Source organism: Aquila chrysaetos, chromosome 12 (assembly GCF_900496995.4).
Source record: "Aquila chrysaetos chrysaetos chromosome 12, bAquChr1.4, whole genome shotgun sequence".
NCBI classification, from domain to species: Eukaryota; Metazoa; Chordata; class Aves; order Accipitriformes; family Accipitridae; genus Aquila; species Aquila chrysaetos.
The window spans coordinates 11,853,031-11,867,655 of record NC_044015.1 but is presented as its reverse complement, the minus strand read 5'-3'; the positions used below and the strand labels follow the sequence as shown (position 1 = coordinate 11,867,655).

Genomic DNA, 14,625 nt, shown 5'->3' with positions numbered 1-14,625 from the left:
TGAAACCAGTACAACTGTAAAGCTACATTCAACAAGATACTGCATGCAACACCATGAGTGCTCAGGAGGCACATACAAAAAAAGCCACCAGCCCTCCCTCCTCTACAAAACAGTGAGAAACTATGGCCCACAAGTCAGCTCCATGATTCCTCATGTCACTCCACAATAAACATTGTTAGTCCTCTATTTTCACTGCAGTAAGATGGAGAATTAGAGTTAAGATGCCATACTCCTCCCTGAGCACAGGAAAACTTATGCTTTACCAAACACCACTGAAATCTATGACCTCTCTAGTAATACTTTAAGAAGTACAGGACCAAAGTATGCAAATCTGCTAATGATTTTAAGGAAACAAATCTGTGGGTTTATTCCCCTCCTGCTTGACAGCAGCTGTGCAGCTTTCAAGTGAGATGAGGACAAGCCTCAAGTCCAAAGTAATAAAAGCAGTAACTAATGTCCTCCCACATACACTCCTTATACATTATAGCTACATTCCTTAACTGCTCTTCCACCATTCCTTACTCTGAGGAGTCTGCTCCTGCTAGTGGATCTCTGCTGCTGTTGTGAAGACCCAATGGCAGTGATAAAGGACCACGTCCTGGTTTTGGCTGGGATAGAGTTAATTTTGCCTCTAATAGCTGGTAATGTTTTGGATTTAGTATGAGAATGATGTTGATAACACACTGATGTTTTTAATTGTTGCTAAATAGTGTTTAGACTAAGTCAAGGATTTTCCAGCTTCTCATGCCCAGACAGCAAGAAGGGTGGAGGGACACAAGAAGTTGGGAGGGGACACAGCCAGGACAGCTGGCCCAAACTGGCCAAAGGGATATTCCATACCATGTGATGTCATGCCCAGTATATAAACTGGGGGGAGTTGGCCTGGGGGGGGCAGATCACTGCTTGGGAACTAACTGGGCATCAGTCTGCAAGTGGTGAGCAACTGCATTGTGCATCACCTGTTTTGTATATTCCAATTATTTTATTATTATTATTATTGTAATTTTATTATCATCATTATTATTTTCTTCCTTTCTGTCCTATTAAACTGTCTTTATCTCAACCCACGAGTTTTACTTTTTTTCCCCGATTCTCTCCCCATCCCACTGGGTAGGGGGGAAGTGAGCGAGCAGCTGCATGGTGCTTAGTTGCTAGCTGGGGTTAAACCACGACAGACCCTTAAAACTCTACAACCCCCAGCAGCTCCTCATCCAACCAAATCAGCAAACTATCTTCTTCTCCTTCCCCAGCCACCATGCACTCAGACCTGCGATTACTCCTCTTCCATACTGATTTTTGCTGGCTGAGCAGCGCAGGGAAGATGCCAAGGCACCTGTCCATCAAGTCTTCTCCCATGAACCCAAGCAATCCTGAGCAGTGACTGCAGCCAGCCTTTTCTTCCCAAGTGGGAAGCACCAAGACATCTGAAAATGCGTGCAATAGCCAATGTGGCAAACTGAAAAGCAGGGCAGCTTCACATTCCATATAGATTGATGTAAATAAAGCTTTAAGTTGCTTGAGGTAAAAGTTAGCAATACAATTCAAGTGCCCAGATCAGCTTATTTGGAGGCAAAAAACATCTCACTGGAGCAGGCTAGGGTTACTTCTTATAAAACTGATATGTGGAAGATAAACTCTTAGGACAGAAGGAACAGATTTTATGAGTAGCTTGAATATCATGCATGCTTTATATTGAGCACTTAAATAAAATAGCTAAGCATTCATTAAGCTAATTTTAACAGGCAAATGTATATTACCGTGCATCAAAATGAAGAAACTCAGCAAAAACCCTCCAAACCCCTATATCAGGGAAGGGGACAGCCTTCTGAAAATGCCTTGCTGCAGCTTAAGTGCCCCATCAAAACTTCAGATAAGCATCATCTGGTTTCACTGCCACAACAGAACCTTCTCCTTTTCAATAAAGATCAAACTACATAGGAACATGCAGGTTAGAACAAGAACTAATTGCTAAAAGAATCATCCCTGCCATCAAAAATAAATACAGCTGTAACTTTACTTACACTAACCTGCACTTCTAGGTCACTGGAACAGTGTTCTGCAAGTAACCTCAAAGCACAGCACAAAGAAAGCACGGTAACAGCATCCAAAATAAGCTGTGTTCTGCAGCAAGAAAGAAAAAAAAAGGGGAGACTCTCAGCCCAGATGGAAAACAGGGGTACTCTTTGTGACAGTGATACCAGCTACATTGTCTATATATTATATTCTCTATATATATTCTATATATAGCTACAGTTATATTCTAGGAAATGAGGCATTATTTACTAGTGTTATGGGTCAGTGAGTACTCTAATGATAGCGAGCGCTAGCACTAGAAGAAGCAGTCCCACCCTGCCCTTAACTATTAGTGCCTCATTCCTGTTGCACACAACCTCACTCCTTTGGTCAGCAGGTGTGTGGTAACCTGATGAATGGGATCAGGAAACCATCTCAGGCTAAACTCCACGGGTAAAAAAAAACAAAACAAAAGCAGTTTTAACCTAGTGTAGTTCCCTAGTCCAGTTCACTGAAGACCTGGCCATAAACTTACACCATCAAACCAGGGCTGAGGGTGAGAGGAAGAGTGACAAACTTCTGTCAGGAGCAGTTCAAGTTTAAAACACCCTTTGTCTATATGGCCAAGCTTTTCCCAAGTACTAAGCAAGCAGGGTCAATTTCTCTGATTATTGCAGCCCTCTTCCCTCTGGCACACATTCATACATAGTCACCTTCCTGCCAGTCCCTCCACCAGAAAAATATGCCCACCACCTGCTAAACTGCACATGCATTCCAATCCTCACTATTAACTCCATACAGAGAAGCAAACTGAAACTCCATGCACAGAAAAGCACACGCCACAGCTGACATGAAGCTCTGCATGTGCTGATTTACACCAGCTGAGCTCTGCCTGCTTCTCTCTCAACAGGCACACTCATGTGGATCACTCTTCTAACTAGCTAACTTTGATAAAGTTAATGGCAACAATCAACTTTGAGACTTCTATCCCTCTGTCAAAGACTGCTAAAATTTCTTAAAGTCATTTGAGAAAGAGAAGAAAAAAGTGATAAGCAGTACATTCACACAAGCCTTGTTTCCTTAGGAATCTAGGCTTGAAAAAAAGTATCAGAACTATGATAGCACACCCAGCCAACTTGTGACTTTAGCACAAGTTGACCCTGGGTGGCAGGATGCTCAATAATCTAAATCCCCATGACAGGAAGAAGGGAGCAAGTAATAGCTGCCCAGAGACCTGAGGGGTATGGTGCGTGTCTTGGGGCTCTCAGCAAGATGAATTTCCTTCAGCAGAAAGCTCAGAGGAGAATTGCTTAACATTTTTATTGTAATTCTTTTTACTTCATAGGTCACCACAAAACCATTGTTGATCAGTAGTAAGTAGTAATCATCATCAGTCTTATTTGCCTTTTTAAACCATTACCCTCAGCCTTAAAGAAGAAGAATACGTGTTGCTCATACTAAATATTGGCAGCAATTCTAGTTATCAAATGTTAGAAACACCTTGTATGGTAAAAAAAAAAAAAAAGAGAGAAAATAAGAAGGGACACTTTCCCTTTATGTTTCCCCAAAGAAAACACTGTGCTATGAGGTGCTTCCTGAAAGGCCAACACAGTATTTCATCTCTCCACTACTCCTCCCCTGTTTAAAATTCAAGAGTAAACAATGTATGAAAGTAGCATTAATCATTTCAGAACATAAAAAAGCTGGAGGGAATACTTTCCAAGACTGACTGGTCTTGTTCAGATATCAAGGCAAATCAAGAAAGATGCGGATCAACTGGAGCGAGCTCCGCAGAGGCCCCCAGGGCAGTCAGAGCTGGAGCACTTGCATTTGGGGCTGGAGGAGAGGCCGCGGGAGTGGGGCTTGGTCAGCCTGGGGCAGGGAAGGCTTCAGGGCACCCACAGCAGCCACATGCCTGCGGGGAGGGGATCGAGAAGATGGAGCCAAGCTCTCCACAGTGGCATGTGGTGGGAGGATGAGAGACAATTGGCATAAGTTAAAAATATGAGAGGTTCAGACTGGATGTAAAGAAAATCTTTTCCATCAGGAAGACAGTCAAGGAGTAAGTAGCACAGGCTGCCCCAAAAGGCTGAGCTGTCTCCATCCTTGGAGGTTTCCAAGACCTGAGTGGATCAAGCCCTGAGCAATCTGGTCTGACCCCAGAGCTGCCCCTGCTTTGAGCAGGAGGTTGGACAGGCACCTCCTGAGGTCACCTCCAGCCCAGTTACCTTGTGATCCTATGAACTCCAGGAAGCACACTGCAGGCACACATTACAAGATTCTCTATTAAGAAGTTACATTTACTAACTTTTTCCTCCAAGTATTCTCAAGATAATTAAAAAGCTGACTCTGCCTGTCTCGCTGAGACTCATTCTGGGTTTCAAACAGTATTCTGGTTTGTGCCTTTCCAGCACTGACAAACATAAACTCTACATCATCCTGATCAGGAATCAGTACCAGAACATGCTCACATGCACAGACTGCAGCACTAAATTACCTCTGCTCTACCCTCCTCCATTAACAGTGAAGAAACACTGCAAGAGGTGTGTCACGGACTGGCAGACAGCAAAGGAGCAACCATGAAGAGACACGACAGATGCAGAAGTTAATGGAGCTACTGATGAGTCTTTGAAAAGAGAGCCACAATTTAAATTATTAAAGCAGTCAAACCTTTAATGAAGTTGGTTATAGCCTCATCATAAGACTACAGGAAACTACCTACTGATTTGTCAGCACTAGAATTTCTAAGCAGTGTTCAAGCCCTGTAATTCAAGCACTTTTTATTCTATGTTTACGGAGTGCTAAAAGCCACAATTTACCAGGGTAATGCGACATTTAACTAGTAACTAGAGTTCACATCTTTGTGAAATGCAATTGAGACACTCATATCTCAGTCAAATTGCTAAACTTTTTAATCCAAGTTATGTTTTGAACATTAACATATAAAATTGGCAATGAAGATCATTTCCTTAAAGTGAACCAACGTGGACTAAAGCTCAATACTGTCTCATGAAAAGGATGCACTTGGAAGTTTCTGTGGTATTATGCTAGAAATCCTACCTGTAGTGATATTTTGCTTAAAAGTGGCATCTTTTGTACCTAGGAGGATATGCAAAATGTTTACTGTAAGATGACTGCCCCACAAGATTAATTTGACTTATGGGGAGTACTTGTAGATTCCCAGAGCTGTAAAGATGGTATGGGTACAAATTTTTAGCCAGATGAGACAAACACGTTCACCTAAACAGAGAGGTGTGAACCATGCCTCTTTTTCCTAAGAGCTCTTTGAAAGAACCTTCAGAAAGGTCTACTCACCTGATCAGAGGTAATGCAAATCTTTGAAAAGTGACTCAAACAATGATCAGAGAGAATTATCTAAGAAGCTGGATGGGACAGAATACACTCCACTACTCTTGAAAGGTGACCTTGAAAAGGATAAGATTAGGAAAGCAAAAATCCCAACATTTTCTTACAACATATGAAGATGACTTAAAAACAGACTCTCCTGCAACTCTTTAAAAGACTTGGTACATGAAGTCTGACCTTTGTTCGCTCTGGAAGTGTAGGAGTCTCAGGTGTTTTGCAGTTCTTGCACTTTGATTGAAGGGGTACAATCTTTTAAGGACAGCGTTTTAAAACACTGTTGATTCCTATACATTATACAGAAAGCGAGAGACTGGTAGTGGAGGAGTTAAGGCAGTCCAGCTAAAAGACCTTTCTTCCCTACTCATTTTTTCAGCATCTCGATTCTTGCAGAGTCATTATTTCACTAGTTATTCAACCATTACATGGTCACCTTACAAATTCAGCTCTCTTCTGTCTAAACTTCAAATACACAGAGAAAGATTTCTCACAAAAACTTTTCTGTCCCTCCATAGTTTTAAGATGATGAAGACGAGCAGAGACTAATTGCTCCACATCTTCTTTTGGCACAATATTAAGTTGTCCTTTCATGTAATTATACTTTTGCCTATTTATTCCTTCATCATTACACTTGGATTGAGCTTGTAATGCTAGACTAAGAAGGAGGATGGCCTCCTCCTTAAGGCAAAGGACTAACAAAACTGGCTCTGAGAGTCTGAGGCTCTATTCCCAGTTCTCTTTATGAGCTTGGGCTGCAGTAATCCACAGCTCAATTTCTGCCCTATGCAAATCAAACAATTTAAATATACACTCCATAGAAGTAAAAAGCATTTCACAGCTTTTAAGGAAACCACCCCCGAGCTTACCCCAAATGTTCTTTAGAAGGAGAAGGTGAAGATTACTGACTACAAAGTGCTTGCAAAGTTTGGGAGGGGGAATGTCCTGTTGTGGGTTTTTTTTAGGAGATAAGGTTCTTGGTGACAAAGACAGGAGTCATTACTTGCAATACTTTAGTGCCCAGATGCTTCAGTCTCGTTGTATTAGGCACAATACAAACAAAGCGGGGGGGGGGGCGGTGTGAGGGTGGTGATAAAGGTCCAGGATGAGCTATGGTGTTGGAGGAACAAAGCTAGGAGAAATAGGTGATTACTGCCCACATGGCTGCAAGCAAGGAGGGTCTCCAGCTTGGTATAGCAGAATACATAATGCTAATAGAGAGCCCGGTGGTGCAGGAAGGCGACTGGGGCAGGACAAGCGCAACTTCAGCAGTACTGCCTTGTAAAGATGCAAGGCAGCTGAAGACTCGTAGTCATAGGGAGGGAGAGGGGAACAAGAGATTACAACATTATTAAGACATATACTAAAATACAAAAGCAAGTCTTTTACTGGTAGAGGAGAGCTAATAATAAGGCATTTAAGAGCTTTTTCCATAATGCAGTGGGAAAGAAAGAATGAAGACGTTTCTAAGACAGCATAGGTTAGCAGCCTGACAGAGAAAAAGGCTCATAAACTCGCTATTAGAGAAGGGATTACTACTTTTTTTTTTTTTTTTGTCTTTTCTGAAAAGATAAACTTGAGTCAGGATCTGGACTACCAGAAGGAGGCAGACAGAGATACAAGACAAGATGAGGAGGAAGGGGAGGATTTGGAGAATCAGTAAGGGGAGGCAGCTGAAGTGTTTCAGAACCCTGGATAGAAAGTGTTTTGGAAATGTAAAAACCTCCTTGAATTCACTCCTTAGAAATCCCTCCCAAGTCCTGAACTCTTCAGAAAGAGTGTGCGTGCCCTTTTGGCACAGCTACACTTTTCCCATGAGGTGCTCTGGAAGGGTTGGAGGGGGAAAACACACAAGGGTTCACACAATATTTAGCATTTTACAGCTACTGAAAACCCACTTGTATCTCAATGCTCCTTTCAAAAATTACTAAAGAAAGAGTGTTTCACACCCAAAAGCTAAGTTCACCCAAAAGCCTATCAAAGTTCTGCTCATGTCAATGTGCAGCATCTAGGGTTCCGGACTTCAGGGACTCAGGAGCATTTTCGTTCAGCAAAGCATTTCAAAGAAGCATGACCCCGGCAGACTCACTTCTCCCCCAAGCCCTCAGCTGACCATCTCCAAAACCGATCAACTAAGCCACGACAGAGGACTTCCAGCAGGCCGCGGGCTGACTGGCGAGGGCTGAGACACAACTCCTGCTACTCCCGTTCTGCCAGAGCACCTCACAGGGCTGCAAGCCCAGGTTTCGCTTCACCGCTGGGGTCAAGCTCCGCAGTCGCTCCGCAGTGGCGGGTTATCACAGCACCTACTCGAAAGGGGCTGGAGAATTTCGTCAGGGAAGCCGGTGGATTCCCCTTCCCTCCCCGAGGCTCCAAGGCACCGGCTTGACCTTGCTGAGGAGCCCTCGCCGCGCCGGGCCGCCCTCGGCAAACCAGCAGCCCGGGCCGCCCGCCGGCGGGTACGCGGTTCCGTCCCGCCTCGGCCCCCGCTCCCCGCCAGCGGTGCGGGGCTCGGTAACGTGGCGGCCGGGTCGTCCCCCCCCCTCCTCCCCACCCCTCCCCGGTCACATCCCCCTCACAGTCCCGAGCTCCTCGCTGCCGCTGTGAGGTCTCCTCACGCCCGAGGGGACCACGTCCTCCCGCTCCCCGCCGCCTCCAGGGCCGCTGGCCGCGGCCTCGCCTCAGAGCAGGCGGCGACCCCCCTCCCGGCCTCGCTGCTTCCCGGCCGGCGCTCACCGGAGATACTGCGCACACAGCAGGCTCATCCTCCGCTGCTCGCCGCCCCGTCCCGCCGCGGGTCTCACAGCCCGGGCCGGCCTGCCGCTCCCGCGCCGCCGCCGCTGCTGCTACCGCTGCCGCCTCCGGCCGCCGCCGCCATCTTCCCGTGCAGGGCCTGCCGCCGCGGGGGAGGGGCGACAGGAAGGAAGGGGCGGGGGTGTCCCCGCTCTGCGCTCCGGCCGGGCAGAGACGGCCCGCGCCCCGCCGGCCCCGGCAGCGCCGATCCCAGCAACCTCAGCGGCCCAGGCAGGCCCCGGCAGGCGCCACCGCTCGCTCGCCCGCCCTCCCGTCACCCCGCTGAGGCGCCCTGACCCTCCCGCCGGGCTGGCCGCGCTTCCGGGCCCGGCCCCGCCCCCACCGGCACTTCCGGCGGCGCCACCGGCAAATCCTTCCCCCGCGCCTCCCCCTCCCCGCCGACCCGCGGCGGCGCCCGCCGATTGGCTCGCCTGCTGCCATAGCAACCGAGGGGGCAGCGGGGCGTCGTCACGGCAACGGCGGCGCCTTCCCGCCCGCCGGTGCCGGTGCCGGGCCCGGGCCTGGGCCTGGGCCTGGGCCTGCAGCCGCCGCGTTAAACGGCTCCCGCCCCGGGCCCCTCGCAACGGCACCTCGTTTTATCAGATTCCCCTCCACGGAGCTCGGGGAGGCGAGAGGGTCGGCTTGGCGAGAGGCGGTGGCCCACGGCACTGTGGGGGAGCCCCTGTCCCTCAGCGCGAGGGCGGCGGTAGCGGCCCCGCGCTTTCCTGACAGAAAAGGTTTTAGTGGGAACAACGCTAGTAGCCCTGGACCTCCCACATAAACCAGACTGCCCCTTCCCTGCCTGCTTGCTCACCCACACTGAAGGATACCCAGGGTTTGGCTGCTCAGCTGTCCAGCCCCGAGGGTCACCCCAAAGTGTCCCGAATGGCCCTCATCTCAGATTCCCTCCATTACCCAAAACCACTGGCAGCACCAGCCCCAGCACCTGGGAGGCAGCAAGCTCAGGCACGGGGTGGGCTTTGTGACAGGGATGCAGCCCACAGCCCCAGAGTCAGTACTGCAGTCGGCAGGTCTCGGTGTGGAGCCGGGACCCAGGCACATTAGGCGGTAACCTTGCGCGTCTGTACAGCAGTCTATCACATCTAAATATTTACACTATTTACACCATGCGGTGCCGCCTCCTGTGCCGACTTGGTGACTCGTTTTATGCTCAAACTTGTCTTTTGGGGCAGGAAAAATCCCACTGAGTTCAGTGACCATTCGACCAAGTGGGCCAGCCTGAAGAAATGAGACAGATGACAATCTGGGAGGAGACGAGCGCTGAGGAGGCTGGCTAATGCAGTTGTGTTATTTGAGCACATAAGTGACCCCAAGGACAAAATGAAAGATCGTGTTTCAAAAATAAATCCCTCATACTTTTTCAGGTTGAAACGAGAATGTGTTTAGGGAAATGATTTTCAGGGCGCCACATGTTTAAACAGAAGCTTCTCAAGGCTGCAGAATCAGTTTCCTGGTTTCAGTGCAATCTGGGCTGGGCAGTGAGCCATGCTGCCAAACCTCCTGTCGAATCCTGCGCACCTCCTCGGGGAGGCACCGCACCAGGGCTCAGGGCTCTGCCTCCATCCCTGCAGGCTCTCGGCTGCAGAGCAGGAGCAAACTGGTTCAGCACTGGGCAAACTGAGGCTGCTCCTGCCTGCCCGGAGCCTGTCCTGGGCTAAAACAGACAGGTTGTGTCCACACAGCTGCCACAGGAACTCTATGAGATTGTATCTCTTGTTTCAGTGCACAAATGCAGCTCTTCTAAGCTGCACCTCTCAGGGCACACTGTCCAGGACTCTCCACAGACCCTTCACATTGCCAGTGTGATCTGGAGCCTTGTCCCCTGGCTCCTGAACTGGCACACTTAGGCCACCCTGCATCGTGGAGGAGATCCCCAGGCAACACTAACTGCTGCACAGATACCTTGAGCTTGCCTCTATTCTTCACATATTTTCCCATCCATTCCTTCTCCTTACGGAGGAGTTGAAAAGCCAAGTTTTGAAAGTAGAAACACCTTAAGCCGCTGCCGCTTTCCCTCCCACCAGCCCCTCACTTCCACCTCCTGTTTGCAGCCGGATCCTTCTCCACTTCTGTGTTTGCAGCATCCCAGAGCAGTGGAGCGGTGCTGTGAGAACAGCTTACATTGGATTAAGCAGCAAAAGCCAAAACCTTACAGGAAGGAATGCAGACTCCCTGTGAGCCTCCCCACCTCCCACAGAGTTGACCTGGGATTTCCCTGTCAGTTTTCTCCATCACCCTTCACCCAGGGGCTGTTCTAGGGACTCCCCCTCCCTTCTTTAGCCTTGGCCAAACAAACTGTTGCTTTTCCACTTTTTTCTGCTTTTTTTGCTGGAGAGGATCCCCTGCCAGAGACTTTCTCCCAAGCAGAACAATGTTGTACAGCCTGACTATAAGGTAGCCACCAAACTGCAAAGAGCACTCTGGCACATCCTCTGCTTCATGCCCTCCTGGCAGCAAAGTTATTGCTTAAAATAAAATTAATGTTAACCCACACTGTTATTGCTTAAAATAAAAGGTGATTCCTTATTTTTCAGTCCTCTTTAGCACCGTGCTGGACCTTAGACAAAGTCACTGGCGCGCAGGCTATTGTTCTCCACAACTGCAAGCGCACTTCTGAGCTCGACAGGTTGGATCTGTGCAAATAGGACTTTCCAGGGCTGCCTCGCCCTGACCTCTGCATTTGCATATGGATAGGAGAGGGGAAATTCAAAGGCAGAAGCTTGATTTTGGGCCATTTTGGCCAGGGAGGGGGGGACACTTTCTGGCTTTCTGCAGTATCTCTTCAGCCAACGAACACAGGTCTCATCCAGGACGCCACAAAGTGCTTCCTTGAGGCATCACACTCATGCTGCGTCAGGCAGAAGCAAGGAGTGGGCAGCGTTGACTCAGCGGCTGTCTTGTTTGGCCTTGCCTGATCCAGTCCACCTCCAGAGCCACCCCAAAAGACCCAAGAGCTTCGCATGGGGCAGAACTGGCTTCTGAGTCTTGAGCAGTGGGGAAAAGGCAGCCCCAAGTATTTTCAAGTGAATCTGATGGGTGTTGTTGCCGGTGTTATTTAGCCTGTTTAATGCCAATATAAATTGCTGAGCAGAGCCGTTCCTCAAGGCAGCTGTATGAGGGAAGCTATGGCCCGTCAGGGCAACCTGCCTACTAGCCACAAAGCCTCCCTTTGCCTTTTCTCACTCATCTTGAATATCTTCCAGCCACAGAAGCAAAGGATATCAGACCCTGCACAGGTTTTTCTGTGTTTTTCAGGGCTTTTCCTCTGAATTGTGGAGTCTTTCACTTCCCTCCAAGTTTCTGTGCTGTTGGAATGGATCTGTCCATTAGGACAGCATGTCTATGTGTTTCTCTCCCCTGCCCGCCCTTCTTGCCTCTTGGAGAGCTCTTTCACGTCCCCCCACCTCCAGATTTGGCCTCAGTTTCTCCCACATGGCATTTTTGAGGATTGGCATTGCTGCTGATCACTCTGCTCTGTTTCTTATCAATTTCTACTCCAAAGTTTTTGGTGCACACAGCAAGGGGGCTAATTTCCTTCCATTTAAGGGCAAGCCATGAGTCAATTTCTACTTTGTTTTGTTCCAAGAGATTTGTGATAAAAGCCTTACCTTCAAAGAAGCAGATTTCTTATAGAGGTCGACACATATTATCATTTTTTTCATTAATGGGTCAATAACTGTGGCGTACCATTTTATTAATTACACAGCATCAGGAAGTATTTGATCCCCTGATGAGGGTGGTAGACCAGAGACACTGTGAACCCAGTGAATAACCCTGGCCCTCAGCCAGCAGTGCAGCCAAAATGCCCAGGAGCCAAGCTGCTCTGGTCTCCAGAGGGAAAGTCTCATAATCCCAAATATGAATCTGTTTTACATCTTTCAACAGCCTCTGTTACCGTACAAGCTCAGCATTTCACAGACCTTGGACATGTTTATTCTCAAAACACTGATCTAGCCTGCTCTAAGAGGAGAGTGAGTGACCATCCCCACTTAGCAGATAGTCAAAGGAGCAGAAGAGATTTCCTCAAGGTCATTTCAGACAAGAATGGAGAGATGGAGGAAACTGGGGCCTGCTCTCATCCTTCTTCATTAACACTAACATCTTTAATTGTCCAGGAACACCCTGTGAGCCTTGCAGAGTACAAGGTCTCCCTTTTGTGTGTGTAAACTCTCCCCCTGTTTTCATGTACAGATGTGGCCACTGGACAGCCTTCTGTCTCATGCCAAACCTTTGCTTTTAGGTCTTTGAGACATCACATTTTCCTGCTGCTCAGGGTAAAAACCTGGGATCAAGGAAAAATGAGAGTACAACTCAACAACTGAATGATAAAACACCAGATTCTCTGCAGTTTGGTGATTATTTCAATCTAAATGTTGTGAATGTGGGAAATTAGCACTCAAAAGCAATTGAAGAACTTGAAGGAAGAAACAAAGTATGAAGATACCTAAACAACCTTAATTTTGCCCTGTATTCATCCCTCTCAGTAATTATGTTACCGTGATTAAAATGTATTTGTTGTCATCCCAGATTATACCACTTAGATTTTTAATTGTTATTGACAAAAGCCTCATCTTACCCTAATTATAACCTCATTTCTCCAAATATAGCCCATACACAAAACTTCAGGAATTTTGACTGTATAGAGGTTTGTCACGTCTTCATTATTCCCTTGCAAATATCACTCAGAACAAAGAAAAAATTGTAAAATAGGCTGCATCTCTTAAAGAAATCTCTTTTAATCCTTATAATTCATAAAGTATCTAATGGATTTACTTTTAATTCTTTGAGAGTAAGTGCTGTGCATTCTGGAAAGAAGTACCCTTTCACACTAAATAAAAGCAAAATCCCTCTTGGAAGGGAAAGAGAAAGCAGCTGTTCCTGGGGAGCCACACCGAGTGCGTCTGCCTCACATCTCCATCCCACATAACCCAGCTCAGGTTGTGACTGTGCAGATCGATCCATCCTGCACAGCTGAGCTGTAACCTCAGACAGAATTAGAGACATTAAAATGCCTGCAGAGCTAATTGCATCTGTGGCCAATGCTCAGCTGCTGAATATGGGCGAGAGAGAAATCTGTTACCAAGCTGACCTTCCTGAGGAGATAGCTTGAAAAGTCAGTCCAGTGTCCTACAAATGCTGCACAGCACTTGGGATCAGTTTGCAAAGGCCACCACACCGGGATGTTAGGTCCACAACCTCAACACATCTCCAGGAGCCCACGGGAGCTTTATCCCACGGCACACTTTGGCAGCTTCTTCCAGGACATGATGAACCATGCCCTGAGAAAAGCTCTTGAGCTGGAAGAGGCAGTCACTGGTTGGGCCCTGGCCATGCTCCCCAGGCTACTCATGAATTTTCAGACCTCAGTTATAAGTCGTCTCTTTAACTGCCTGTCCTTCAGCCTTGCTGACTCCTTCCTTGTTTGAATGTCTGCTCCTACCTTGGATCACCAGAAATGGAAGGTTTCTTCCTTTGGGCCAGGCTCTCCCATCCCATGTGGCCTCAGAACTGGTTGCCCTGGGTTCAGCAGCTCCCTCCAGCTCAACCAGGCTCACACCATAGCAGCTACCTCTGAGCCTTGCTCATGTGCTTCCACTTACTGTCCTGTGCAGTTGCTCCATGATCAACTGGTTCATCTTGGCCAGCCCAATCTGCCAGTCCAGTCTGGCTTCCTTATAGTTGCAAATCCTTTCCCTCCCAGGGGCTGGGCTTGCAGGCCTGAGTTTTGTTTAGATACATTCATGTTAGATCTCAAAAATGGGTGTAAATTAAAAAGCTGTTTTTGTGGGAACCAGGGTGTCCTGGTTTCAGCTGGGATAGAGTTAATTGTCTTCCTAGTAGCTGGTACAGTGCTATGGTTTTGAGTTAGGTATGAGAAGAATGTTGATAACACTGATGTTTTCAGTTGTTGCTAAGTAATGTTTAGACTAAAGCCAAGGATTTTTCAGCTTCTCATGCCCAGCCAGCAAGAAAGCTGGAGGGGCATAAGAAGCTGGGACGGGACACAGCCAGGGCAGCTGACCCAAAGTGGCCAACGGGGTATTCCATACTATGTGACATCACATCTAGTATATAAACTGGGGATCGCCACTCAGGGACTAACTGGGTGTAGTCAGTGGGTGGTGAGCAATTGCATTGTGCATCACTTTTATATTCTAATCCTTTTCTTATTACTATTGTCATTTTATTAGTGTTATTATCATTATTAGTTTCCTCTTTTCTGTTCTATTAAACCATTCTTATCTCAACCCATGAGTTTTACTTCTTTTCCCGATTTTCTCCCCCATGCCACTGGGTGGGGGGGAAGTGAATGAGCGGCTGCGTAGTGCTTAGTTGCTGACTGGGGTTAAACCACAACACAGGGATTTTATTCCAACTGGGCCACAAAGTAAGTGACTCCCTAATTAAAGATCTTTTCCTTCTTAATTCTCAAGGAAA

The 14,625-nt window shown here is 47.6% G+C and overlaps 1 protein-coding gene across 2 annotated transcripts in view; it reads right to left on the bottom strand.

Annotated features, from left to right (window-relative positions):
- The window catches only part of SMG7 (SMG7 nonsense mediated mRNA decay factor), a 55,788-nt gene extending 47,331 nt beyond the window's left edge, over positions 1-8,457 (bottom strand). Inside the window, exons 1-2 of one of the 2 annotated variants that reach the window (XM_030032823.2) lie at positions 8,110-8,457; positions 2,028-2,121 (exon numbers count right to left, since the gene is read on the bottom strand). Coding sequence is in view for 1 of the 2 variants with exons in the window: in XM_030032821.2 (XP_029888681.1) it covers positions 8,110-8,138 (29 nt within the window). In the remaining variant the exon portion in view is untranslated. The remainder of the gene's footprint in view (positions 1-2,027; positions 2,122-8,109) is intronic. The other variant, XM_030032821.2, reaches the window with a different exon arrangement.
- Between the last annotated feature and the right edge of the window lie 6,168 nt (positions 8,458-14,625).